A 23,891-nucleotide genomic window follows, 5' to 3' on the forward strand; every position below is an offset into this window, starting at 1 on the left:
TTATATACCTGTTTTCTAGAAGCCTGTGAGAAATGGCCATCAAAATGTTTACAATGACCCACTGTTTACAATGACCCACTGGTCGGTCTTTGCGTTTCTTTGTCTGATACGAAATTGAAATTGAATTTGAATTTAATTTGATAACATCGAACGTGCAAGACTTCAAGACTATTTGAGTTTTGACGTAATGACGTTATTCGAAAAAGACGAACAATGAAAGAATCAAAACTGAACATTTTATTGAATTTCATAATTTTGCTCAAATAAAGTATGTTTTTTTTCATGAAGAATTCAGTATAAAAAAGTAGACAAAGAGCTGCAAAAATCAAACATTGTTCTGTTGATCAGAAGGAAGTGAATATGCAAAATGCGAGGGCCATGAATGGAAAAACGTTTGCAAATTCTGAACATGCTGAGACGATGGATTTTGTGGCGAAGGAGAACGTTCGTCAGACTTCTTCATCATGCTTTTTCGAAGAGGAGATGTACATCTGAAATTTTACGGGTTTGATTATTGAATGTTTACATAACTTAGATTTTATATGGTACGGGCACGTAAATTGACAACACTTATTGCTCATTTATTTTTTAAAATGTCAACGTGGACGTTTTATATTTTTCAATTTTTTTAGTTTCTTTGGGAATTCACGAGTACTTTCATTTTTATTGTTACTGTTTCAATTTTATTAATTCATTTTACATCTAAAATTTGAGAATTAAAACGAAATCTGAAAATTGAGCAAAAACATTTGTCAATTGGGCCTAGGGTACAGCTTTTAAAAAAACTAAGCTGAAAAACGCAAGGCTCACAATTAAATCTAACATTTGACCTTAAAAACTAAGCCTCAAAAGAGAGCTTCAGATTTCAGGCTAAAGTTTTTAAGCCTATGTTGTGAGGCAAGCTTGTTGAACGTAGAGTTTCAGATTCAACTTCTAATATAGGTTTTCAGGCTTTCTCAAAATAAAGGATATGTCAGTCAACGAATTTCTGTTCAAAATTTTGAAAAATGCAAAAATTATAGGTTTCGCCTTTTTTTCATCAATTCTACTGTGAAAATTTTTTAGCGGATAAATTTCAAAACTGGGATGTACCAACAATTTTAACATGAAAATTAAAAAAAAAAACATTTAAACTTGCTTCGACCATTACTAATAAAAACGTTTATTTTTAAAAATTTTTTTGATCAAATAAACCTTCGTTTTTTAGTTCTCCGGTTCTGAAACCAGGTCTTCACTTGACATTCAGTGAGTTCAATTGTTTGAGCCAACTCGCCGCGTCGGTCTTTGCAGATGTATTCATTCTTTGCAAATTCCAACTCCAAAAGTGTGACCTTAACATATTAAATTGAGTGGAAAATAATTGGAAATGTCAATTATTCTAATGTTTCACCTGCTCCGATGTGAAAGTTGTTCTTTTAGTCGGTCGATTGCTCCTTTTCGGTGGCGGTTTGATGTTCTTAATTTGTTGGGACTAAATTGGAAAATTGATTACTTTTTAAAAATTATCAAATACTTACCGAATTGGTGTCATTTGACCATGGAAAGAAGTCATATGCAAATTTGTTTGACGTCATATTCTGACAAAGGGAAGGTTAAAAAAATAATATTATTTCAAACTTACCGTTTTAGACGTCATGCTAACAACACAATGAGCAAAACAGGGGCAATGAAAGCTCAGAGCAATTGGATGTTTAATTTGAAGGAAACGACTTTATGACTTTTCAGGATGGGACATTACATGGAAAAGAGCTGTGCAATTAGCATGGAGCGTCGTTGGAAAACACGTCGTTAATTGTAGAATTGTAGCAGATCCTACCCTACCCGGTAATAAAGATTCCAGCGTCAAACAATTATATCTATTTGTTCATTGTAGGCTTCTGTTCTCTTTTCCAGCCTATCAATTTGCAGAACAAAATGCTTCTTGTGATTCATGACTCATTTCATCAAAAATTGTTGGTAGGTACCTGAAAACATGTTTCAAAAGAAGTATCAATAGCTGTTTATTGATAACATAGTGAACAGTCTGAACAGTTTCTGGGGAGAGATATTTCACGAAAACATAAATTTTTAAGGGAAAAATGGGGAGAAAATGTGTAGAAAAAATAGGAACGACACAATGCAGAGATCAACGATCATGAGATGAAAACATACAAATAGATGGACCAAAATAGCTGAAAATTTAAAAAAAAGAGGAAAAATTACATAATTGCGCAACTATTTCTGATTGAATCAATTATTGAAGACTTTTGATTTTTAATAGCCGGTGGTGCTGATTCGGTCTCCCACCACGGACGTGGACGCTCTCCTTTGACTTTGATATCAATGATGTCGTCCTCATCATCGTCCTCAGTGACCATGTTGAATGGCTCCAGAGAACGCTGAAAATCATTTTTTGTTAGCTTGTATTAGTTTTTCTAATTTATTGAGAAAGGGTCTAATGTAAAGGTTCCACCGGGCTTTTGAACTAGACATGTTTTATTTGAAATACCATAATTAGAAATTGTTAAATATGGATTTTAAGCAGGGAATTTTATAATTGAGTTTGCGATGAGTACTCGGCGTTTGCCGCCAGTTTCCTACCCAAGGCTTCGCAACTTCTTACCCAAGCCTTGCCCAAAAAATAAAAACATTTATAAGGAGTTGCCAAGGCTTGGGTAAACCTTGGGCAAGAGTTGGGCGCCTCATAAATAAAAAAAGTCGTGGACTGCCTCGTCGTCTCGAGGCGTCGCCCAAGTCTTACCCAAGTTTTGCCTATTTCTTACCCAATTTATACGTGTGTGTTGAACTTTGATCGCATTTCCTGTTGTTCCGAAGTCTTACCTGCTGAGCCATGATGGTCGCGCGAAAAGATGCACACTAATAATATATCGTACTCATATTCTGATAGATATTTTTGAGGAAGTATCAGACACATCGGATTAATACGGTATTCCCACATACCTTATTTCATTTGTTTTCAAGTGTGCTCCCTAATGATTCTAAGTACAGAATTTACAAAATTACTGTAATTCATGTTTGTTTCATGTCTTTCAATTTTATAAAAGTTTACATTTCAAAGGAACATTTTAGTCTTAGAAAAATTCAAAAGTTGATGCATTGGATTGACTGACTATTATTTGACTATTGGACTGACTAGGAGAAGAATCATCCTGAAGATAACTTTTCTTTTTATTTTTAGATAAATTATTCGGTTTATTAGACAGTCACAGGAAATAAAAGGCAAACTTTGTTCGTACATTTTTTAACAATGTTAGCCATCAGAGCAAAATATTTAGAATTTGACTTTGAAGGGACAAGTTTTCCTGTGAATTCTTTCAATTACATCGAAATTCCTCTATTTTAAATACAAATTACTCAAAAGACAAAGTGTCGATTTACGCTAAACATTGCGCATGCAGGATTTCGGAATCTTGTTTGTTCTTTACATCTGCAAACTTGGGTAAAAAGTTGGCAAGACTTGGCTAAGACTTGGGCAAAACTCGGGCGAGGGAGTTTACACTAGAATTGTTGAAGTTGGGTAAGACTTGGGCATACTCTGGGTTAGAAGTTGGCAAGAGTTGGGTAAGAAGCTGGAAAGCCCCAAACTTGGGGAAGAAGCTGCCGGGAATTGCCGAGTAAGAGCAGCAACATCGGAGCTCTGGGGATGTTCATGATGGTAAGTTACCATTGGTAACATGCAGATTTTTTTATTGGAAAAATCACCCTCGTAATTTAAAAAATATGTTTCGAGTTTCTGAAAATTGCATGCTTCTGGTGATCAAAATTCCAGATTTTGATAAAATTCAGACATCTTCCAAACTTTTTTTAAAGTCATGAAAGTTATATGAATTGGCAAATACCACCACCACACATGTCCTCGGAGCACCCACAATGCACCGCTTATTCCGAGCATATTTGCAAGCTCACCGCAAACTCAATTCTAAAATTTCGAAGTCTGAAATTTATATACAACAGAAAATCAGGTGGCACCTTCAGTCTCTTCCCTAGTTAACTCTTCAATCACCAACCTGTTGGTAGCTCAACTTGCGAATGTCGTCCACTGCAAGATGGCGACGTGGTGGTTCCGAAGCCACAGAGCGACGAACCTCGCTGAAATCGCGTGGGCGGCGATCCTCTTCATCATAACTAGCCACACGTCTGATTGGAATCTTCTTGTCGTCCGAAACAAACTCCTCGTCATCAGTCCAAACATAGTCCCGATCACTGTCGTAATCGTCATCAGTTGGTGTTCTCGACTTTGGAGTTCCCACAAAAGCATTAAGACCAGTGTACGGTTGTGTCATGGTGACATCATTGAGAACAAGATGGCTGAGGTAGTTGTTGCCGTCAGTTACATCTGCATTTTTATTTCTCAGAGTAGACGCTCCTGAAAATTCACGCATTGCTTTGAAAGCCTCGAAAAACTTGAAAAACTAAGCCTTGAAAAACTCACTACGTTTTCGAAAAGACGAACTTCTTGGGGAGGCTGTCCAACCAACGCCTGATGGAGTGTTCTCTTGCAGAGTGGCTTCTAAAAATCCAAATTAATCAAAATCTCAATATTTCTAACATACTCCGCTTCCGCTGAGATAGATTGGGAGAAGATAGCATGTTGAATACGTCTTCTTCTTCATCCTCCAAAGTAGCAACTTCTGAAAACAAATTAACAATTACCGGGTAACATATTCATAAACGTACTTCGCTTCCGTTGATTCGAAGCAATCGTGGAAGTTGTCCACTGTCCACGAAGAAAATCACTTTCCTCGAGCTTCGGAGCTGGCTTCTTTCTTGTCAACACACGACTGATGTTGCCCGTCATATCGGCAGTTATCATATTACGGAGCTTGTCTCGATTTCTCTGCCAGAATCCTTTGTCAAAGATGAGCGACTTTTGCTTGAAACTCTCTTTCCGCAGCGTATCACGAAGCTTCTTTGCGTTGTCAATAGCATCGCAAATCTCATTGTACCACTCCGTAACACCTCCGAGTGAGTAGGCTGTAAAGTCCACACCGACGTCTCCACAACGAATCTGAAATTTGAAGTTACCATTTTCGAGTCTTTAATAATAATATAACCACATACAAATATGCTCCCTCCTATATCATCAAGTTGGACAATGCAGTGACGGAGTGAGAGAATTGCAGACGGCTCGTATTTGCAGAGTGGCATCACACTGATTCTCTTGATTCCGTAAAGAAGAATATCATTGAACAGGAAGACCACGGTTTCCTGGTAGTTGGCTGATCCATTGAGCTCTCTCTGAAATTAACCAAATTAGGATTGATACTAAAATGTATATTACCTTGTACAACATTCCTTCCTTCAACAATACGCGTCCTGGCTCAAGAATGTGCCCATCCAGACCAAAATTCAGTTGGATTTGAAGGAGTCGTTCTCCATTTTCATAAGCTGTCATGCAGGATTGAATCTGATCGGAGAGCCCTTGCATACCCGACAACGCTTCTGAAAAAAGTAGCTATAAGAAAATCGTTCCAATAAATTCTTACTGTAAAGGTTTGTCATATCATCTTTCTCAGTGCTGTAATTCATCAAATTTTGAATGAGCATGATATAGCGTGGAATGCGTTGAATTGGCATGATGAGGTATGTCTGGAGTTTCTTTCCATCAACTCTGGGGTCTTCCTCAATTTTGGTCAGAGCTTTGCGGAAGTCGTTGCGAGACATCAGTTTCTGGAAAGTAAAAATAATAAGGTATCATAGATTTTATTGTTATAACTAACCGCAAAAATTTTCAGCGAATTTGGATAATGGGATGCATAACTGGTATAGAGTTTGAGGAACGGTACAAATTTGGTAAAGACCTCGGCGATCGGCTTGCACTGAAGGGATTCCAGAAGGATTTGATGAGTCTTGCAGATTGCTGATATCTCGCCGAACATGGATCGGAAGCATTTTTTTGATTTGGGGCACCACAAGTTAAGTTGTTGAATGAATATCTGGAAAAAAAGATTTTAAGAAGCTTTTAGAAGTTTTTGAGATACTTATGGCTATCAATTTAATAGATGCGTTTTATAAATCACGGTTCTCGGTAAGTCGTACCTGACAAATTTTTGTCATAGATTTTTCAGGTACCTCGGTTGCAAGTGTTCGAGCATCATTTCATGAGAATATCAAAAAGCGCAAACGCATGATTCCAAAAGCAACCGGCAATAGCAGCGAAACGCCAAAATTTTTGGTAACCGGCTACTGTCGGCTGCCAAACCGAATGTTACAAATTTCGGCAATTTTTAGGCAACCGGCATTCTGGTTTATATAATTAAATCCTGACCTCATCGACGATAGTGAGCGCTTTCACATAGGTTCTCTCGGTATCATAAATTTCTTGTAAAATCTGGATTTTCTCTGTCGGCTGATTAGCATACAGTGTACTCATGTCAAATGGCAAATAGCTGTTCATCTTATGTGTGAAATAATCAGTATTTTCATCGGGAGCCTTTTGCAAACTGCCTTGCGACGAGTCACTTTGGTACGTGTAGTAGTTGAATTCTTTGCCCGCGTTCATAGTCTGAAAAACAACAGAGTTAGATGAAAGGAAACATTTGATTTTAAATCGAAAAAAAAAGACATTGATAATGAAGAGAACTACCCGGTAAACAAGACTCTGCAAACAGAACACGGGATAAAGAGGGATAAAAATCAATAGATTGAGTAGAACGGCCGGCAGGTGTTCTCCCAAACGACCGCCACAACACCATCGCATTCAAATTCGCGGTGGCATCAGAGGAGCGCGTTTGCACACTCATCGCTATAGTGGGGGTTGGCCATGCATGTCCACATGATGCAAGGAAAAATGAGAAGAGTGAAGAAGGGGTGGGGGGGGGGGGGGCACTATGTGAGAACACGGAGGACAAGGACGTTTTTGCGCAAGACAAATGATCAAATGCCGTGCTGTATGTTGTTGGTAGATGCTACGTCATCTGGGAGTAGCAGAGTAGAAGGAAGAGATGCGTTTGTTGGGCAGTATCTAGATCAACAGGAAATGATAAATCAGTAGTGAAAATTTGGAGTCTTTAAAAACTGGAGTCAGATGATTTGATATGATAGGAAGAGCACATGGTCTCGAATTTCCCGACAATCACATGAGTGGAGTGGAAAATGGAATATTATCAGATGCTGGCGTTTCAAACAAGAGGACTGTACAAAACGTAGAAACTAGTGTGAACAAAGACCATTGTACAACAAATAAAATTGCGCGTTTTCCCGTCGTTTATAAAATAAAAAATAAGAAGCCATTAAATGAAACTACTAAATAAATATAAAATAATAAAATATATTTCTCCGTTTCGTCCTTAAGCTTGTCAAAGCTGTCTAAAAGCCCTCTCTAAACAGCATGTAAATTGAAAGAAATATACTGACATGAGATTTTCCATATTTTGTTGTGGAATAAAATGTAATTACATCAAACCACATGAGAAATAAAGTGATTTTCAGAGAAAAACACCAACAACAGCTGATGCCAAATATCAATATGTAAAATCTATTACTGAAAAATAGATAGTTCTCAGAAATTTTTAAAATACTATTTAGATTACACGTGATCAAAATAGGCAAAAAAACCAGATAATTTAAGAAAAGTCTTCATAATATTGTGGTTTTTTATAGATTTTTAGTCACCGTTTTAGGGAATCATTGAGGTTCCAGAAATTCAGTTTTTGTCAAGGATTAGAGCATTGGTGCATTTTTGGAACATAAATTTTTGAAACATAATCTTAGTAAAAAAAATTGTACAGAAGTTTTAGTCGAACATCGAGAATGTAATTAAACCAGTATGAAGATTTGTAAATAAATCTTTGAATTTTGGAAAGGCGACTCATAAACCTCAAAAAACTTCCAGCTCAGATTTTTTGTAGAAATATGTTTGTATTAAAGCAGGAAACACATTTTCAAAAGTTTTAGTCTTGGGTATTATTGGAACATATTTAAAATGCAAATTATGGAAAAAGTAAAGTGATTTTGCATGAGGCGGAAACAACCATTTCTAAGCCTTAAAAAAGGAAAAAAAAAAAGCAAAACACGATCAATTGAAATAGACCGAATTTGACAAATGAATGGAAATTTAATTTATTTCCAAAATGATAGTCTCATAGTCCACGAGGGCTTTCGAAATTAATTGAATATTTAAGTTTAGGGTACTTTTCATTTTCTACCCCGCATTTTAAAAGAACATTCAAACCATTGAATTATTCGAATTTTATGCTCACGTGAATGTTCATTTTAATACTATTTTCATTCTAAGGCTTAGAAAACAAAATTGCTAAGCATAAATTTTTAAAAGTAAATGTTCCAGAAAAATCTGGGGTAAAAAAGGAAATGTACCAAATTTAGTCCAAATAATGCCTACCGGTGAGCATGAATTCAGAAAGGGCACAGTTTTTCACCAATTCTGAATACTGTTTTGTTATCAATTTTCACTTATTTTTTTCAGGAGACCAACTTCTGCTTAAATTTCAAATTTTTTATAACTTGTAGCATTTTTCAGGAGTCCTTGCCCATCGCTTAACATTGTCGGCTAGTGCCAATGCAGTATTCCACCGTTCGACTTTATTTGTTCACAACGAAGAGATGATGCATAGTATGAGGTCAAGAATTTGTTTGCCAGGTAAATGCTCTCCTGTCTCTTCCTCTTTCTCTCCGGTCTACTCGTTTGCGTGTGCTGCGTGGCTCGTTGAATGGTCAGCTGTGATTTCAATTTATCAGTTGGCAACGCGGTCCGCCAGAGTTTCAAACGGCAAATAGATTCTTTAATCGCTGCGTGTGGCCGCCGAGTTATCTTGCTTCTTCCGGAAAGTTTAAAGTTTGATCGCTTCATTCACTAACGAAATTCTAAAATACTCAAATCTTATTTTTGCACCTGAGGAGAAAATGAATTATTTATGGCGCTTTCTTGCTAAAAATTTAACAAAATGCATTATTCTATATGTAGAATGTCATAATTTTGGTTCTTCAGATTTTCCTGCTTATGTTTACTTTCTTTTCACGTCTCGTATCTCTTACTATTTTCTCTGGGACAGTTAGATGCATTTTTTGAATATTCTGATATTTAACACCTTTTTGTTCTTTTGAAGCGTAATTTCTTATTCTTTTTTAACCTTACATTTTACTGAAAAATAATTTCAGGCAGTGCATGGCAACAGAACGTGATGGCGGTGGCTGCCTTCGGGTAGCTGTTTCAATTTTCTCAATATACTATTGGGTTTGTGCCTGAACATGTTAAGTAATTTTTTAACTTTCTTTCAGCTTTCTGCTCTCGGTCACGTGTTTCTTGGACTATGGATGCTTCTCGACCCGAAACGAAACTACATCTTGGATTTGGTACACTTTTCGGAAAATGATCCGTTATTGGTACGTGTTTTTCATAAATTTTGTAGATATTTAGAGTTTAATCTTTTTAGAGTTGATTTAGAGTTGAATAATTTCCAATTCTTGCCATAAAAATTTCCAGCCACAAAAATTTAATTTCAGCAAAATTTTAGCACTATAGTTTTTGAAAATTAGAAAATAACTTTTTACACAAAATTCCTACAAAAGAAAACAGGTGTACTTTACAGATAAAATGAAATGAATAAAACATTTTTTGAATTGAGTAAGCTATTTTATTTTTAATTTTTTTTTTTGAGTTTAGAACTGTTTAAATAATGACTATTTCTTGTAAATCGTCAAAAAATTTTTGAAACGTATTATTTTTGCAGAAGGCATCCGCATATGTCTCATTGGTTTGTGGATGCGCTCAGCTTCTTGTTGGATTTCTTGGCCTGTGTGGAGCAGTTAACAGGAGCAGATTCTTACTGTTAGCTGTAAGTTTGAAATTTTTAAAAAAGTAACTTTTAATTAATTTTCAGTTCGTCATGTTTTTAATTGGCACATTTTTGGCTGATGTTGCAATGGGAACTCTATCACTTTTCTATAAGGATAAAGTAAGTTGATATATGTCCTTTTTTGTGTTCGAGAATTAAAATTATTCATGAAAATTCGAATTCTTGCCGTTGCTGATATATGTGTGTATGTGAAAACCTATCGTTTGCATAACTTCTAGTTTAAAAATGTTTTAATTGAAAAATGTGTGTTGTACGAGACATTAGATACAATTGAGAAGAAAAAAAAAACTGAATTGAGATTTTCAAATTCACTTTTTTTCCAAATTGTTGTCTCTTGAAATTTGCTTCAAAAAAGGACGCAATAACCAAATATAGCAGTTGAAGAATCATAAATTAAAACAACATTATGATTTTCCAATTTTGCAAAAATTCAAATGGCTGAATTGTATTTGAATTCCAGCGCAAACGTTGTTCCTCAAATTTTCAGACACTTTTCCGTGAAAAAGTTAATTAACCCCAATTGGATTTCATTTAGTTTCTTAAATTGCTCTAAAAGTCGATAATTTAATGTTTATTCAGTTTTTTTTAAACTGCAGATTTTTTATCATTTAAAAGAACATTCTCTACGAACAATTCCTTTAAATTACGGTTTTTGTCTAAACCTGTTAATTTTCAACGCATGTTACTTTTGCAGTTTTCTAACAATTACATGGGAGTGTATCTGAAGAACCTAACATACAACCGTTACTCACGAGATCGTTGGGTTCTGCCGTTGATGGATACTATTCAATTTTATGTGAGTATTTTGTTTATGGTAGATTTTAAAATTTCAAAAGTGCCAGCGTCTCCTTGTCTTCTTGTCATCGTAAATTTTGAATTGAATTATTGAATTATTGAATTATCAATCTTTAAGGTGTATTCGGTAAAAGAAAATGTGCGCGAAATCGTAAAATCCAAATATGGAGTGATGACTAGCGAACCTGAAAATAAGATGGTCACTGAATTCATTGACAAACTTCAATTTTATGTAAGCTCCAAATTTTTTCGAACTGAATAAAACTCTCAAATTAGGAAAAATGTTGTGGCTCGCTGGGTCCCACCGACTATATCAGCAGCCGATGGTCTCAATCGACAAATCAAGACTCGGAAGAGATCGAGTCCCCTCTGTTTCCGGTCTCATGTTGTACACAAATAACGGGCGCATCGGCATTAAACCCGCTCGCTAAAAGTTATGCTCGCTGCCAGCAAATTGGTGCCAATAGACAATGGAGACACGCAGTGGTAAGGATCCCCTGTTGAGTGCAAAGTGCGCCCCATTGAAGTTTCGTTTTGATGTAATGCCTCCCCGGGCGTTCAAAGATCCCGACTAATGAGTGAAGTGATTTGAGCTAAGAGTGATTGAGTGTAAAGGTGTGACAAAGAGGCCAAGGAAGACAAGACGATGGTGTCACATTCATCAATTTGATAAAATTGTTCTTCAATTTTTGTGAAATGAAAGAGATTTAGCACCAATGTTGCGGGGGAGAAGGTCCCCTGGACTACAAGGATTCGTTCTGGTACATTACTAACACGTTGCGTGGAACTCGATCGTTTGTCCCGCCAAGTTGTTGCAAGCAAGCTCAAGTTGGAAGAGCATGGGCACCGGTTCCCATTGACCCGATGTGCACAACATATCGCTACCTTACCACGGCATTTGACACATCTGTAAACACTGTTGTGAGTGTGTATTATGTTTTCTTGCTGGTGTGATTGTTGTGCTAATATTAAAGTTTTTAATTTATTTCTAAAGAAATGAGTTTTCAGGGGTGTAGTGAAAGACTAATGTCGTGGTTCAACGAGCAAATTTGGATATTCGTAGGATTTGGATTCGGTTCTGCACTGACCATGGTAAGGGAGGGTCAGACATTTGTTTCGGCATTTGAAAAAAAATCACATGTTTCACTAGATATAGAAGTTCTTACATGTATAAATTGTAAAATGATAGCCAAAAAAACAAATTAAAAAATTCATACCTTTCCGAGAAATACATCCCAATATCCAAAAAAAAAACTGTTTTAAATATTTATTTTCAGATGCTTGGAATTTGCCTCTCATGTTGTCTCATCTCGAAAATTCGCATTTACCATGTAATTCGAGATGACTACTAAATCACTCTACGGTGAATTAAATTTTCATATCAAACAGGGTACACTTATTACTACGCATTCTACATTGATTATTCCTCAAACTTCTTTCATTCTTTGAATATTTTTAATATCTTCACCATCTTGCCTAAACTTTGTCAATTTTTAGTTTTATTCTTCCTGTGGAACCATTTTATATTTAAAATCTGAAGTTATTAATCAATTAATAAATCATTCATTGCAAGCACTGACCAACGTCACAGCTCTACAAAAAGTGAAGATATTATGCCATGATCTGTAGAGCGCAAGAAATATACAGGTAATTAAAATGTTCGAATGACAAATTAAAAAGGACTGAGAACATATATTAGTGATTAAAATTTCCACGCCGGTCGCTTTTCGGAGGACGAATCTTTCTTAGTTCGGCTGAACAATTGTTGCGATGGTGAGCTTCGCTCCATGCGTTTTTCTGCGTCAAATGGAGAAAGTAGATTTCTGAAAGTAACAATTGATTGTCAAATAGTGTTTGAATTAAATAATAAGAACCTGCTAGAAGAAGATGGAGTCGATTCGAGGTTGTCCGACTTCGATTTCGCTGGACTACGATCTCGTAATCTTGTCAGAATTGAAGGGGACTTGGCACGAGCGGGCGACTTTTCACGGGCCAACCTATTATTAAAGTTTATTCAATATTATAAAGTTTATTCAATACAACCTGTATTTTGGTTTCTGTACTCACTCTTTTGCAGCTTCTTTGGCTGCCTTTTCAGCTTTCTCTTTCTCCTTTTCAGCCTTTTTCTCCGCTTCTTTTCTTGTTCTTTTTTCACTAGCCTCTTCTCTTTTATCTTTCATCTGACTCACAAAATTTTGAAAGACACCATGGGAAGTGATACTCTGTAATTCGACAATTTTCCAAAAAAGTCTTTTCTTAAGTTACCATTCGTTTTTTGGTATGGGGCTCAGAGGTTGATTCATCAGTCTGACGGTCTTGCAATTGTTGGATCAGCTCGTTTTTTCGTTGAAGTGCATTTTCCAAATCCTCAATTTGCTCTTTCCATTTGGATTCCTTATCGGCTTGGAAAACTTGTTCGACTTCTGCTTCAATGTGTGATTGCTCTGCTTTTTCGGCTTCCAACTGCTCCTTCTCAAACATTAATTCTTGAAAAAGCTTGCTTTGCTCTTCGTTTCGCTTCTCATTTTGAGTTTTTTGCATGTACATTTCTTCGTGGAGTTTTGCAATTTCGTTTTCTCTCGATTTCAATCTCTCGTTCATTTCGTTGATGGTCGCCTCCTTTTCGTCGATTTTTTCTTGAATAGAGTTGTCAAAAAGTACAACAGTAGTTTCCTCATTCAGTTGTTGAGTCTGCAATAAAAATTATTTGAGATTTAAAATTTAAGATTTGACTAGAAAAGTGAACTATACCATATCATCGAGTTTTGTACGCATGCCTGTCAACTCGACTTCTCGTTCTTTCAGACAAGTCTCCAATTCGTTAATTCGTTCAGCTTTCGTCAAAACTTCATTATCTTTCTCAGAAATTTGAGTTTGGAAACTCTGGATCTCTTTTTCTCGTTCTTCAGTGACACTGGCAAGCTTTGTCTCAGACTCTACGGTGTTTGATCTGAATTTATATTTTTGTGTAGTAGCGAATTACAAAGCGAAGAGTGAAAATTGACTTACTCTAATAGTTGAGCAGTTTTAGCACTGATCGTTTTAATCTCCTCATTTTTCTTTACAAGCTCATCTTTAATCGTACCCATTTGGTCGAGCATGTCATTGACTCTGTAAAAAAATTATCTAAACATTTAGGATAATAAAATGTGCTACCTTAAATGAAGCTTTTCGATTTGATCAGATTTCGAGCTATTATCAATTTCGAGCTGTGCAATCGTTTTTTCAAGTTCGCTGTCTTTCTCGGTTTCTTTCGTAGAAATCTTCTCGTTGAGCTGAGCAATTTCTTGCTTCAAATGTTCAATGTTTTTGTTTTTGGATTCAAGCTCCTCGAGAAGATTGTCCTTATCAGAAGTAAAAGCCTCCAAATTTTCAGCAACGTGTTTCACCTTTTCCATTTCAGAGAGTAATGTCTTATTTTGTGCTTCCAGCTCTCTAATCTTTGCAGACTTTTCTTTTCCATATTCTTGTTCATTTTCAAATGCACTTTTAAATTGATCAATCTGAAAATTCAATTTTCAACGCGAATTCAAATCCACCTCACCTCAGCCTCAAGGACTCGCACAGTTTCGGTGTGAGTTTCTTTGTGCGCTTCCAACTCCTTCTGAGTGTTTTCGTGTAATAATCGGTTCCTATCTTCGGTGTGAGAAATTTCTTTCTCAAGTTGCTTACGAAGGTTCAATATCTCAGCATCTGAAAATGAGCTTTTAATGATGAAAATTTTTAACTATCAATAACCTTTTCCTGTGATTCTTTCCCTGTATTCTTCAAGAGTTCTAGTCAATTGAGAAGTATCCTCGACAATTTTCGCGAGCTGCTCGGTGATATCATCCTGCTCTTCATCTTCAATTTTCTGAGTTAAAACTCTGATTTCTGCAGCAAGAATGCTCTTTTCAGTTCTCAGAGCTTGAATCTCAATCTCAGATGCCTCTCTAAGCTCATCCTTGTCAAGACGTGCCGATTCTTCGAGCTCCTCTTTCAGACTGGTATACTGTTCTTCAAGCTCATTCAGTTTGCAACTAAATTCTTTTTTCATCGCATGCTCCCTGCTTTCAGCTTGTTGGCGTTCTTTGAGCAGAAGACCCTCGTAGTGTTCTTTTGTTGTCTCCTTTTCTTTTGTGACGCTGTGTAATACCTAAAAGATGAGAATATGGTCATAAGTGGGTATAGGTTGGGTAGTATACCGCTTCGAGAGCATCAACTTGAGAAGATTGGAGTTGGGTCTGACTTTCACTTTGACTTTGCAGGTTCTCACGTTCCTTCTCCAAAAACTCTACTTTATTTTTCAAAGCTTTCACTTCAACTTGCAGATCGGAAATTACAGATTCCAGTTTTTCTTTTGCCGCTTCAACGACGGTCAGTAATCCTAAAATTTCAAATTTTTCATAATTTTTTAAACATAAATATGAAGATATTCTAATATGAAAACTGGAACAAGGCCTCACTTGCTTTCCTTCTCAACTCTTCTTCCTGTTGCTGGAACTTCTTGCGATATTCTGCGAACTCGGAAGTTACCTCAGTCAACCGTCGGATCTTATCATTCGTTTCTGTTTTCACTTGATCCAGTTCTTTTGTCAAAGTTTGAACTTCTTTTTCTTTATTGTGGAGTTTCTTTTCCAGAGCAGTAACGTCGTTTTTGCAAGACACCAAATCTTCGCGACTTCTTTTTGATTGCAACTGCAACTCTTGAAGCCGATCGTGAAACTCATCTTGTCTGAAATAAAAAATATTGTGAAAGAAACTGTGAAATTTTGAATTCGGGTACCTAGCAAGAAGCTCCTCTTTCAGTGCTTCTTCGTGATCTCTCAAGGCTTCCAGTTCCTTAGTATAGAGCATTTTTGCAGCAGTTAGTTCAGTTTCATACAAAGATTGAGCTCTTCGAAGCTTCATTTCAAAAGTTTCACCGAGTCTTTCTTTTTCAGTTCGCAAAGACTTCCGTTCTTCTTCCAACCTTTGAATTTCAATTATATATCTGCAAAATAATTCAGTTAATGAAAAAAAAATTCAGAAAAATGTTTTCACTTTTGTTCTAGGTTGAGCAATTGTGTATCTGAAAATCGTTGTTCTAACACTTGAATTTCCTTCTGATGTTCCTTGCGGAGCTTTTCCAGAGCCTGCTCTTTCTCCCTTTCGAATTTATCTTGGAGAGCTTGGAAACTTTTCATTCTTGCTTCAAAGTCCTTTTTGGCACCTAGCACTTCTTCAGAAAGGGCGATTATTTTACCAGAGTACTCAGCTTCTAACTTTCGCTCCCTTTCAGCAACTCGTTCTCTGAAAATAACTAACATTATTTCAAAATTGTATGCACTTTACAAACCTGTATTCACTGAATGTGCCCATGACGTTGTATTTTTGCCTTTCATACTCTGCCACAGTTTCTTCCAGTGTTTGAATTTTCCTTTTCAATTCGGTTTCTCGTCCAGCTGGCTGAGCTAGAATAATTTAATTGTTTCCAACTTTTCAATATTTTACACGTACGTGAATTATTTCTAGAAGTATTTCTCGATGATTCTCTTGCAACATGTGACAATTTCAAAATTGATAGCAATGAAGTGTTATCAATGTCATGCCTAGAACTTGCTCGTGAATGTTGGCTAACTGGAGATATTGGAGATGGTGAAATCGGGCCACTTGGTGCCCTCCGCAAAACTGGTGACGGGGGAGCTGGTCCTCCGACTGGTGTTCGAACATTTCCAGAGAGGCAACCTAGTTGATGCGCCGGTGGAGGTGCAGGCCAAGCAGCGATTTCAGGATGGGATTGTCTTACGAAAGGTCGAGTCACACCTACGGCTGGTTCACTGGAAAAAGAAAACGTTAAGGGTAAGGAGGTATCAAGTATCACATTTCGCAAACGAAAAGGAAAATGAAACTCACTGAGTTCCATGGGGCCTTGGAGATCTGCTCATTCTTCTAGGTGATCGACTTCCTGATGGAGATGCGGATCGGAGACTTCCATCAAACTCTTCGGATAATATACCAAGCTGAAACAGGTTACTACTAAAAGTTCAAGAAAAACAGTTGATGTTGCTGAGAAACCATCAGTTAGACTTAAAGGTTGAGTAAAAATCCGTTCTGAAAAATTCTAAAAAATTGTTGGAAAAAATACCTATTTTCTCAGGTTTTACACACTTATCGGTATCGAAGCGGACATAATCTTATTGTTATATAATTACGACTTTTTGTACCACATTTTTGTATTTTTACGCGTTGATTCATCGAATTATGCACCATATTTTCAAGTTAAGAAAGATTAAAATTTCAGCTGAAACTGCGCCTTTTCTCCAAAACTTCGAACAACTATAACTTTTAATTTGAGAAATATTTCGAATTTTTCTTAGCGAAACTTGGATAGCTGTGCATATAAATAAAGGCAAACCTTTAGGCTTACAATGCAGTAGCATTTTTAAAGCACACAGATTGGCTTAGTTTGAAAGCCTAATCAAATTGAATTTACTCACTCTTTCTCGTAAGCGCTCTGACATTGAAAAGGGCTTTGACAGCCCTCTTTAGACTGATTATCTGTGGTTAAGTGATGACGTGGCGCTGAAAATAGTTGAATTAAGTTTTATGTCTAGAACTAGAAAAAGTAAACGAAAAAATAAATAAGAGAACAGTTATATAAAAATAAATTAGGGATTCCTTTATCAGAAAATACAAATTCAGTAAAACAAAAGGTATAGAAGCCTAGAGGTTCTCGATATAATAGACAAGGAGTGATTCAGAAAGAGAGATGTAGAAGTGACTGGACACTTCCGAACGAGCAACTGTTCAAGAGAAGAGACTAAGAGATCCGGATAGAAGAGCCAACTGTTGCGCCTTGTAGTCGACATGATACTACTCAACACCGGCGGTGGATATACGAATGGACGTTGTGCCACTCACCCGGGAGGGGGAGAAACATCGAGACTGCTATATCAGATAATGAGTACGCACACAGCAGTGCACATAGGATACGTTGACAAGACCCGATGAATGTGATGACGGTGAGCATAACGCTGCCGAAATGTGTACGGATTGATTGAAAAATAGATTAAGGGGGCTATCAATTTAGATTTATTGCTTTAATTTTTCAATTTGTTGTAAGCCATAAGGAAAAAATGAGCAAAAGTTGTATCCTCTTCGATAGCGTTTTTTTTTTTCAAAAGATTTCGTCAGCCTAATTTCAAAACATACAGATTGGATAAAATGTTTCAATTTCAAAAATATTTCGTAGACAAAAATAGCTATATTTAACTTCTTCATCTAGTTTCACTTAAGCACGATCTCTTTTGATTTTTTGATTTTGATTTTGATTTTGGGAATTAAATGTTTGAGGTAATAATAAATAATCAACAAAATAATAATGTCCGTCTGTCCAGTTTGCCTAATTTGTTTGTGAAGTCAAAAACGCGTCTCTTGAGTTATTCAACCCTTTCTAAACTTGAATTTAAAATTGGTAGAAGTTTGAAACTGGTTAGAGCCTCTGAAAAGATGAAGAAATACAAGACTAGACATTTTTATTCTAAAAATCTCAATACATAAATTGATTTACCCATAAAGTCAATAAATTAAAATTGAAGACAATGACACGTAATTAAATGGACTGAAAAATACAACTGAATGGTCATGGTTAATCACAGTTAAAACATCTGATCACTGGGTACAATGTGTACAAACAATAACGGAATCTAGAAAAGGTTGAAGAAAATTTCTTCGTAATACTCTAATTTGTCAGTAGAATCGCTGGTGAGACCGGCCAAAAAGCATAGTTCCGGAAGAATAGCTGGCGGCAAGTTCAGCTGAAGTTGCTCGTAGATTGTAATACGCGAGAGACTTTGCGGACGTTGAACCTGTAAATAGTCAGTTTGAGACACTTAAAAGTACCAAAATTCATTAAAACTCACCATTTTGAATGCCAAAATGCGTTTTTCAATAAACTGTAACACTTTGTTCATTTCATTCGAATTTTCTTCCCAAGTTTTCACAAAAGTATCCACCGTTTCATAGAATTTTTGATATGAGAAATTTTCGTGAAAAATTGGACGACCCGATTCTGAAATCTTCTTTGCTCTGTTAGCAATTGCCATTTGAACTGCATGCAGGATTTGGGGACTGATCAACGATGGCGGTGGATTCGAGACGGGTCTTTTTCCTCGCTTCTTTTCTGAAATTGAAAATATTAGTACCAAATGGCGATGATGAATCTCACTTTGGTCTTTCTGTCCTGAGCTTGAGTAGTCACCACCAGCTTGCTCCACATGCTTCTGTCTTTCTCGATATGCTGCTTCCAGTACATCGTCATCAGTTTCCAATTGATTTGCCTTCTGTGCAGCCATAAGGCGCTTTTCTTTTTTTGTCAACTTTTTCCTGGCGTCGGGTAGAGCAATAGTTGATGCTTCTTTGCTATCCTCGTCAATGGTGGAAGCGGCCAAAGTCTGCTGACATTTTTGCAATGGTTTTTCGACTTTTGACAATGGCAGCGGGTAGACGAGTTTTTGTGTTTTCTGTGGTACAAAACTGAAAATTACAGAATTTATCATTTTAGCAGTAATATCAAAAAATCACCATTTCTTCCTGCCCGTCGCCTCCTGCCATGATTCCAAAACGTCATCCGACGTATCCAGATACTTAATGATTTCAGATATTGACGTATCCCTGTCATCATCAACAATCAACGAGTCAGTCGTCATTTCAGATACAGGTTCAGATTTGATTTCAACTACGCTCATGTTATCCGAGTGTTCCAAAGTTTCCGGCTCAATCAGTGTTTTCGAAAGATCAAGGTTCTCCATTATATCATCAACATCATCTAATGGTGGCATTTCAGACATTGTACTGCTATAAGGTTCTGGCTCATTTGCAACACTTTCCGTGTCTACTGAATCCAAGTCGCAATCTTGCTGACCAACAGGCGTCAACGTTCCATAATCTTCGTCTTCCGATTCTTCCCTGACACTATCAGTCATGGGTGATAACGAACCATTTCCAACACTAGATCCATTGATGGGCGGTCTGCTGGACATAGATATGTCGCTCTGAAAAAACCATTTTGTAATATAGCATTATAAATTAGTCAAGTGCTGCGTGAGTGTGTTCAAGTTTAAACATTTGATCATTATCACTTTCAGGAACATTTAATGATAGTTGTCATAAATTTAGGAGTGTGTCTGATATTCATGGTCAGACAAGAAGCGGGTTACTAAAATGGTTTTAGATGCAAACCAGTTAATCTCCCAACTTTTAAATTTTTCATATAACTTCCCTAAAAGCGGTCATGTTCAAATTTTCAAATTCTGGCATACCCAAGCAGCAGTTAAGTTGTTTTTGTTGTAGTCGATAATATTGTTTATTACCTGTCCGGAAGAAAACGATTGTGATGAGCATACTGATGATCCCGATTGTGACATGGAAACGACGCATACAGGTGCGCTGACAACTCGACAATATGCAACTCCATTGTTATCATAAATAATGTCTGGGAATCCTTCGTTGGCAGGTGGACCAGAATATTGACTGTAAGACGGTGATGGAAAGATGGGAGACGAGAATCCATATCCAGAAGGTGGCTTTGAAGTATCAATTTGAGGTGGTGACATTGAATACGATCCTTGCGAAACCATTACAGCTCCGACTGGCATCATGGTTGGTGGAGCTGGCACAAATTGGGGAGGATTGTAATTCTGGGAACCAACAGGCACGTGTGGATGCATAGGCTGGTTTACAATCTGTGGGTGTGCAAATCCTGAATTCGACGCTGCCAAATCCATAGTGTATGGAGGAACAGGTTGCGGAAAGACGTTTGGATTTGATGCAAACTGTGCCGGAGGTGGCATGTAATTACCATGTTGAGCAAATGGGTGTACCTGAAAATTGCAATTGTTTCAAAGTTTTAAAGAAATTCTTATGGCCTTGGGGTTTTTAAACAGTGAAAAACTACATTTCTAAAAATTAAAACTTGTTTACTCCTCTCGATTGAAAAAAAAACCGATTTTTTCCATTAAATCAACGAGTTTCTAAAATCATTAAAAGTTTAATTGTCAGCTTTTAGTTTCGCCGTTCGCTTAATTTTTATTGCAATCTAGTATTCCCATTTCAAAAAATTATCAACGAAATAAGCTTTCAAATTGCCTGAGATTGGAAATTCTCAATATCTCATGAACAAACTTTTCAAATTGAAAAACAAACCTTAAATGAAGCATCCAACGTGCTCACCAAATTGTTCTGATATCCGCAATTTTGATAAGGATTTGGGCACTGATTATTTTGGACGGGAGCGGCGAACTGTTGCTGCATGAGATCATCAACGTCTTTTGAGTTCAACAGAACCTCATTCTCAAAATTCCACAGCGCAATAGGATCATTTGATTCAAAAGCTCTTTGAACGATTTCCCCGTAACTTGGATCCAGACGATGAAGATTATTGTAGGAAAAGAGAATCTGTAAAAAATTATTATATATAAGAATATACAAACGCTCTAAACATTATGTACCTTCTCCAATTGATTTCTTCTTTGAACACTATTCCTGAGAAAGTCCTCATGTACTTCACTCGAGTGTCCTTCGGTTTTCCAGCGAGATCTATCGTTTTGCATAGCTTCTGAACAAAGTTAACATGAAAATTTGTCAGAGTTTAAAACAACTGATAGGTGCAATATTGAGAGCCTGTTAATAATTGAAAATTTAAATTGTAGGAAAAACCGAATAAAAAAAACATATAATTTAGTGCTTACAACATTCAGTTTTACTATTTATTTTATGAGTAAAATTATAACGAATAGAAGCTGGCGGTGTCACATTTCAAAACTAGATCAAAAGATTTGCTGAATTAAAATAAAAAAGAGAAATGTTATAGCTATTTGTTTGTTTTTAACCTACTCTTGTTACCGCAAAAAAACATTGTGAGCATTTTACACAAAATTATATAATTTTTGAATTTCCTTTGCTAGTAATTGTTGGGAAAAATCAAAACAAATTCTTGAAGCTAGATTGCATTCCAAGTAACATGGTTAGTTCAAAACATAGAATTTTATGAGAAATTCAAACTTTGAAAGAATCATGCATCGCGTTGGGGCTCTCGAAAAATAATGTCTAGGTATCTAGATAGCTAGATTCATATCATAGCTATAGATTTAATTTTTGCTTGTAACTACAATTGTGGAAAAATGGGAATATAAGAGTACCATTGAAAAAAATAGCACAATGTATAAATTGCACGGTTGGCATGCAAAATTTTGGTTGGAAATTCAATGAGTAGAGCTAAAAAAGTTTTAGTTTTGCCCAAGGATAAAAAAAAGGAAACCTGACTCAATTTCTGTCAGTGGAATTTCTAATTTGGTTAGTGCATTCTGATTTGGTCAGTGCAATTACTAATTTGGTCAGTGCTTTTCGACTTTGGTCAGTGCTTTTCTATTTTGGTCAGTGCTTTTCTATTTTGGTCAGTGCTTTTCTATTTTGGTCAGTGCATAATTTTAATTTCTAACCTATTATCTGATTGAAAAAAAATTAGGAGGAACGAAGTTGAAAACTGAGGTGAACAAATGAAAGTGAAAAGACGCGCACGCAGGTGGTGGTGCTTAGTGTTTATCGTCACCCACAACAATAACTGGGTGGGTAATATGGTGAGGAAGAGGACTCGTTGGACAGGGCAAAGGGCCCCTCGGCGGATGCCACGCACGCAGCACACAAAACCCCCCTACATTCGTTCGCGCGCACACTCATAGAACACTCACACACACGCACACACACGCTCACATATAGCCAACTGCACCCCCACGTCAACAAAACACAAACACACAAACACGCACACACATGCGCTCACACGACGACACGGCATCCAGAGGCACTAGCGCAGTTAATTTTTGACGCTCTAGACTAACAATGGGACTCTTTTAACTCAATGAACATATGACAAATGTTCACGGATTCTCGTGTGATTGCGCACGAAACAGAGCGTTACGGTGGGCGCAAGGCCGTTACGGAAAATGGTAATGACGGTCATAGGTCCAATTATTATACATATGTGATAGTAAAATGTAAACAAAAACTAGCATGTTCGCAGTAAGTTTCAGAATGTAGAGAAGAAAACAGAAATCTATGTGGAAATATAATCTAGCAATCATCCTGGAACTTATCAAATGCTTTCAATGTACGACAGGTGCTAAAAAATGTAAAAATGTAGCAGAAATTTCACAGAAAAGGTAAACTAAAATCATAAAAGAACTCGCACCCCCAATTTCGCAAGAATAATTGTAAAAAAAAACAGAAGGGAGGTCATGGATATTTTTAGTGCAGCGCGAGTAGATCAAAAAATTTTAATAAAAATTGCATCACAATTTTAATATTTATAATTGCTTTAAATGATAGAAAATGGGCTGTAAGGACAGATTACGACTGTAAAAAAATTATAAACTTTTTCTAAATTTTTTATGATTTCGGCCGAATTAAATTTAAATTTCTGCGCAAATGAGTGACGTCATTTTTTATACTTTCGCGTTCTCTCGCTTTCTTCGCCGTTTTTTTTTTTAATATTTTTTCTTCTATATCTTCTATATTTGATTGAAAATTTGATAACACAAAATACTTTTGCGGAAATTTCAAACTTTGCCCAAAAATCGACAGTGGAGTTTTTCAAAGATTTTGTTTTGGGGAAAAATATTTGAAAAAAATGGCGAACAGAGTTTTGAAAGTAATTTAGTAGAAAAAATCTAGAAAACCGAAAGAATTTAGCCAGACAACGCAAAAATATCGAAAATAGCGTCACTCATTTGCATGGGAAGTCAAATTTAATTCGGCCGATTCTTTGATTTTTGAAAATAGAAAAATATTTTAAAAAAATCATGAGAAATCTAAATAAATTTTCTACACTTTTTACAGATATATTCGATCATTACAATCCATTTTCTATCATATAAAGCGAATTTTTATTTATTTATTTGACTCTACTCCACCTTTTAGTTTGAAAATTGCTAAAAATTTACATCAATTTGCAACAAATCTCGAGAAAACAAGTTTCGAAAATTTTTCGAGAGGTCTCATACGGATTAGAAGCAAAAACTACACCAAGTTTTTTTCCAGAAACTAACATCTACTGCTATTTTAAAAATTGATACTTCACACTCTTGACATAATGAGCGATTAATTTGAATTATGAATTCATTGAACTTTTTGTTCTGCTTGAACGTCAGAATGTACTTTCTATGGCAACCTTTTTATGCGTTCGGGGCAAAATAATCAAAGAGTAGATTTACAAGTATTTCATAACAACAAACGTAGTAAGTTTCTTGAAAATTCTGTTTGGTAGCA

General features: G+C 36.3%; 5 protein-coding genes and 2 non-coding genes across 12 annotated transcripts; 2 read left to right on the forward strand and 5 right to left on the reverse strand.

The window, feature by feature from the left end:
- Positions 1-221: 221 nt before the first annotated feature.
- Positions 222-2,006, reverse strand: ceh-63 (Homeobox protein ceh-63; the record flags this gene model as incomplete). 2 transcript variants are annotated; one of them, NM_001129622.4, is made up of 5 exons in its annotated part: positions 222-491; positions 1,195-1,331; positions 1,391-1,471; positions 1,518-1,577; positions 1,622-2,006. In NM_001129622.4, 5 exons carry the CDS (start codon positions 1,634-1,636, stop codon positions 326-328), a joined length of 459 nt encoding a protein of 152 aa, NP_001123094.1. The 2 variants fall into 2 exon arrangements, with proteins under 2 accessions (NP_001123094.1, NP_001364844.1); NM_001377614.1 differs by lacking the exons at positions 1,195-1,331; positions 1,391-1,471; positions 1,518-1,577; positions 1,622-2,006 and having other exon boundaries at positions 326-466.
- tag-52 lies at positions 1,989-6,505 on the reverse strand. Its single transcript, NM_076232.4, has 10 exons — positions 6,269-6,505; positions 5,721-5,936; positions 5,487-5,670; positions 5,282-5,442; positions 5,062-5,238; positions 4,678-5,008; positions 4,554-4,631; positions 4,433-4,510; positions 4,008-4,366; positions 1,989-2,378 (listed from the first exon to the last, which is right to left on the reverse strand). Exons 1-10 carry the CDS (start codon positions 6,500-6,502, stop codon positions 2,199-2,201), a joined length of 1,998 nt encoding a protein of 665 aa, NP_508633.1. The 5' UTR covers positions 6,503-6,505; the 3' UTR covers positions 1,989-2,198.
- A 2,606-nt stretch (positions 6,506-9,111) lies between these two features.
- Positions 9,112-12,183, forward strand: tsp-17 (Tetraspanin-17; the record flags this gene model as incomplete). Of its 5 annotated transcripts, NM_001136448.4 has the most annotated exons (9): positions 9,125-9,193; positions 9,238-9,342; positions 9,690-9,794; positions 9,840-9,914; positions 10,510-10,611; positions 10,729-10,842; positions 10,887-11,096; positions 11,619-11,702; positions 11,888-11,962. In NM_001136448.4, 9 exons carry the CDS (start codon positions 9,125-9,127, stop codon positions 11,960-11,962), a joined length of 939 nt encoding a protein of 312 aa, NP_001129920.2. The 5 variants fall into 5 exon arrangements, with proteins under 5 accessions (NP_001300313.1, NP_001370351.1, NP_001129920.2 ...); NM_001313384.4 differs by lacking the exons at positions 10,729-10,842; positions 10,887-11,096 and adding an exon at positions 11,322-11,531 and having other exon boundaries at positions 9,112-9,193; positions 11,888-12,182; NM_001383547.3 differs by lacking the exon at positions 10,510-10,611 and having other exon boundaries at positions 9,118-9,193; positions 11,888-12,183.
- Positions 12,160-17,153, reverse strand: tag-278. The gene is made up of 17 exons (NM_076234.5): positions 17,069-17,153; positions 16,485-16,591; positions 16,089-16,408; positions 15,928-16,042; positions 15,633-15,881; positions 15,376-15,582; positions 15,056-15,324; positions 14,795-14,976; positions 14,349-14,745; positions 14,155-14,303; positions 13,767-14,113; positions 13,620-13,721; positions 13,362-13,560; positions 12,876-13,301; positions 12,678-12,832; positions 12,485-12,607; positions 12,160-12,433 (listed from the first exon to the last, which is right to left on the reverse strand). Exons 1-17 carry the CDS (start codon positions 17,090-17,092, stop codon positions 12,313-12,315), a joined length of 3,492 nt encoding a protein of 1,163 aa, NP_508635.2. The 5' UTR covers positions 17,093-17,153; the 3' UTR covers positions 12,160-12,312.
- Positions 14,036-14,056, forward strand: 21ur-14380. Its single transcript, NR_070720.1, has one exon.
- Positions 16,532-16,552, reverse strand: 21ur-15048. The gene has a single exon (NR_070721.1).
- Positions 17,154-18,090: 937 nt separating the features above from the next.
- C02F12.8 (uncharacterized protein) lies at positions 18,091-21,186 on the reverse strand. Its single transcript, NM_076235.7, has 7 exons — positions 21,080-21,186; positions 20,775-21,026; positions 19,943-20,452; positions 19,155-19,624; positions 18,799-19,106; positions 18,494-18,753; positions 18,091-18,439 (listed from the first exon to the last, which is right to left on the reverse strand). The coding sequence occupies exons 1-7, from the start codon at positions 21,179-21,181 to the stop codon at positions 18,278-18,280; spliced, it is 2,064 nt and encodes a 687-aa protein (NP_508636.1). The 5' UTR covers positions 21,182-21,186; the 3' UTR covers positions 18,091-18,277.
- Between the last annotated feature and the right edge of the window lie 2,705 nt (positions 21,187-23,891).

The sequence above is a fragment of the Caenorhabditis elegans genome, chromosome X (assembly GCF_000002985.6).
Source record: "Caenorhabditis elegans chromosome X".
NCBI lineage: Eukaryota > Metazoa > Nematoda > Chromadorea > Rhabditida > Rhabditidae > Caenorhabditis > Caenorhabditis elegans.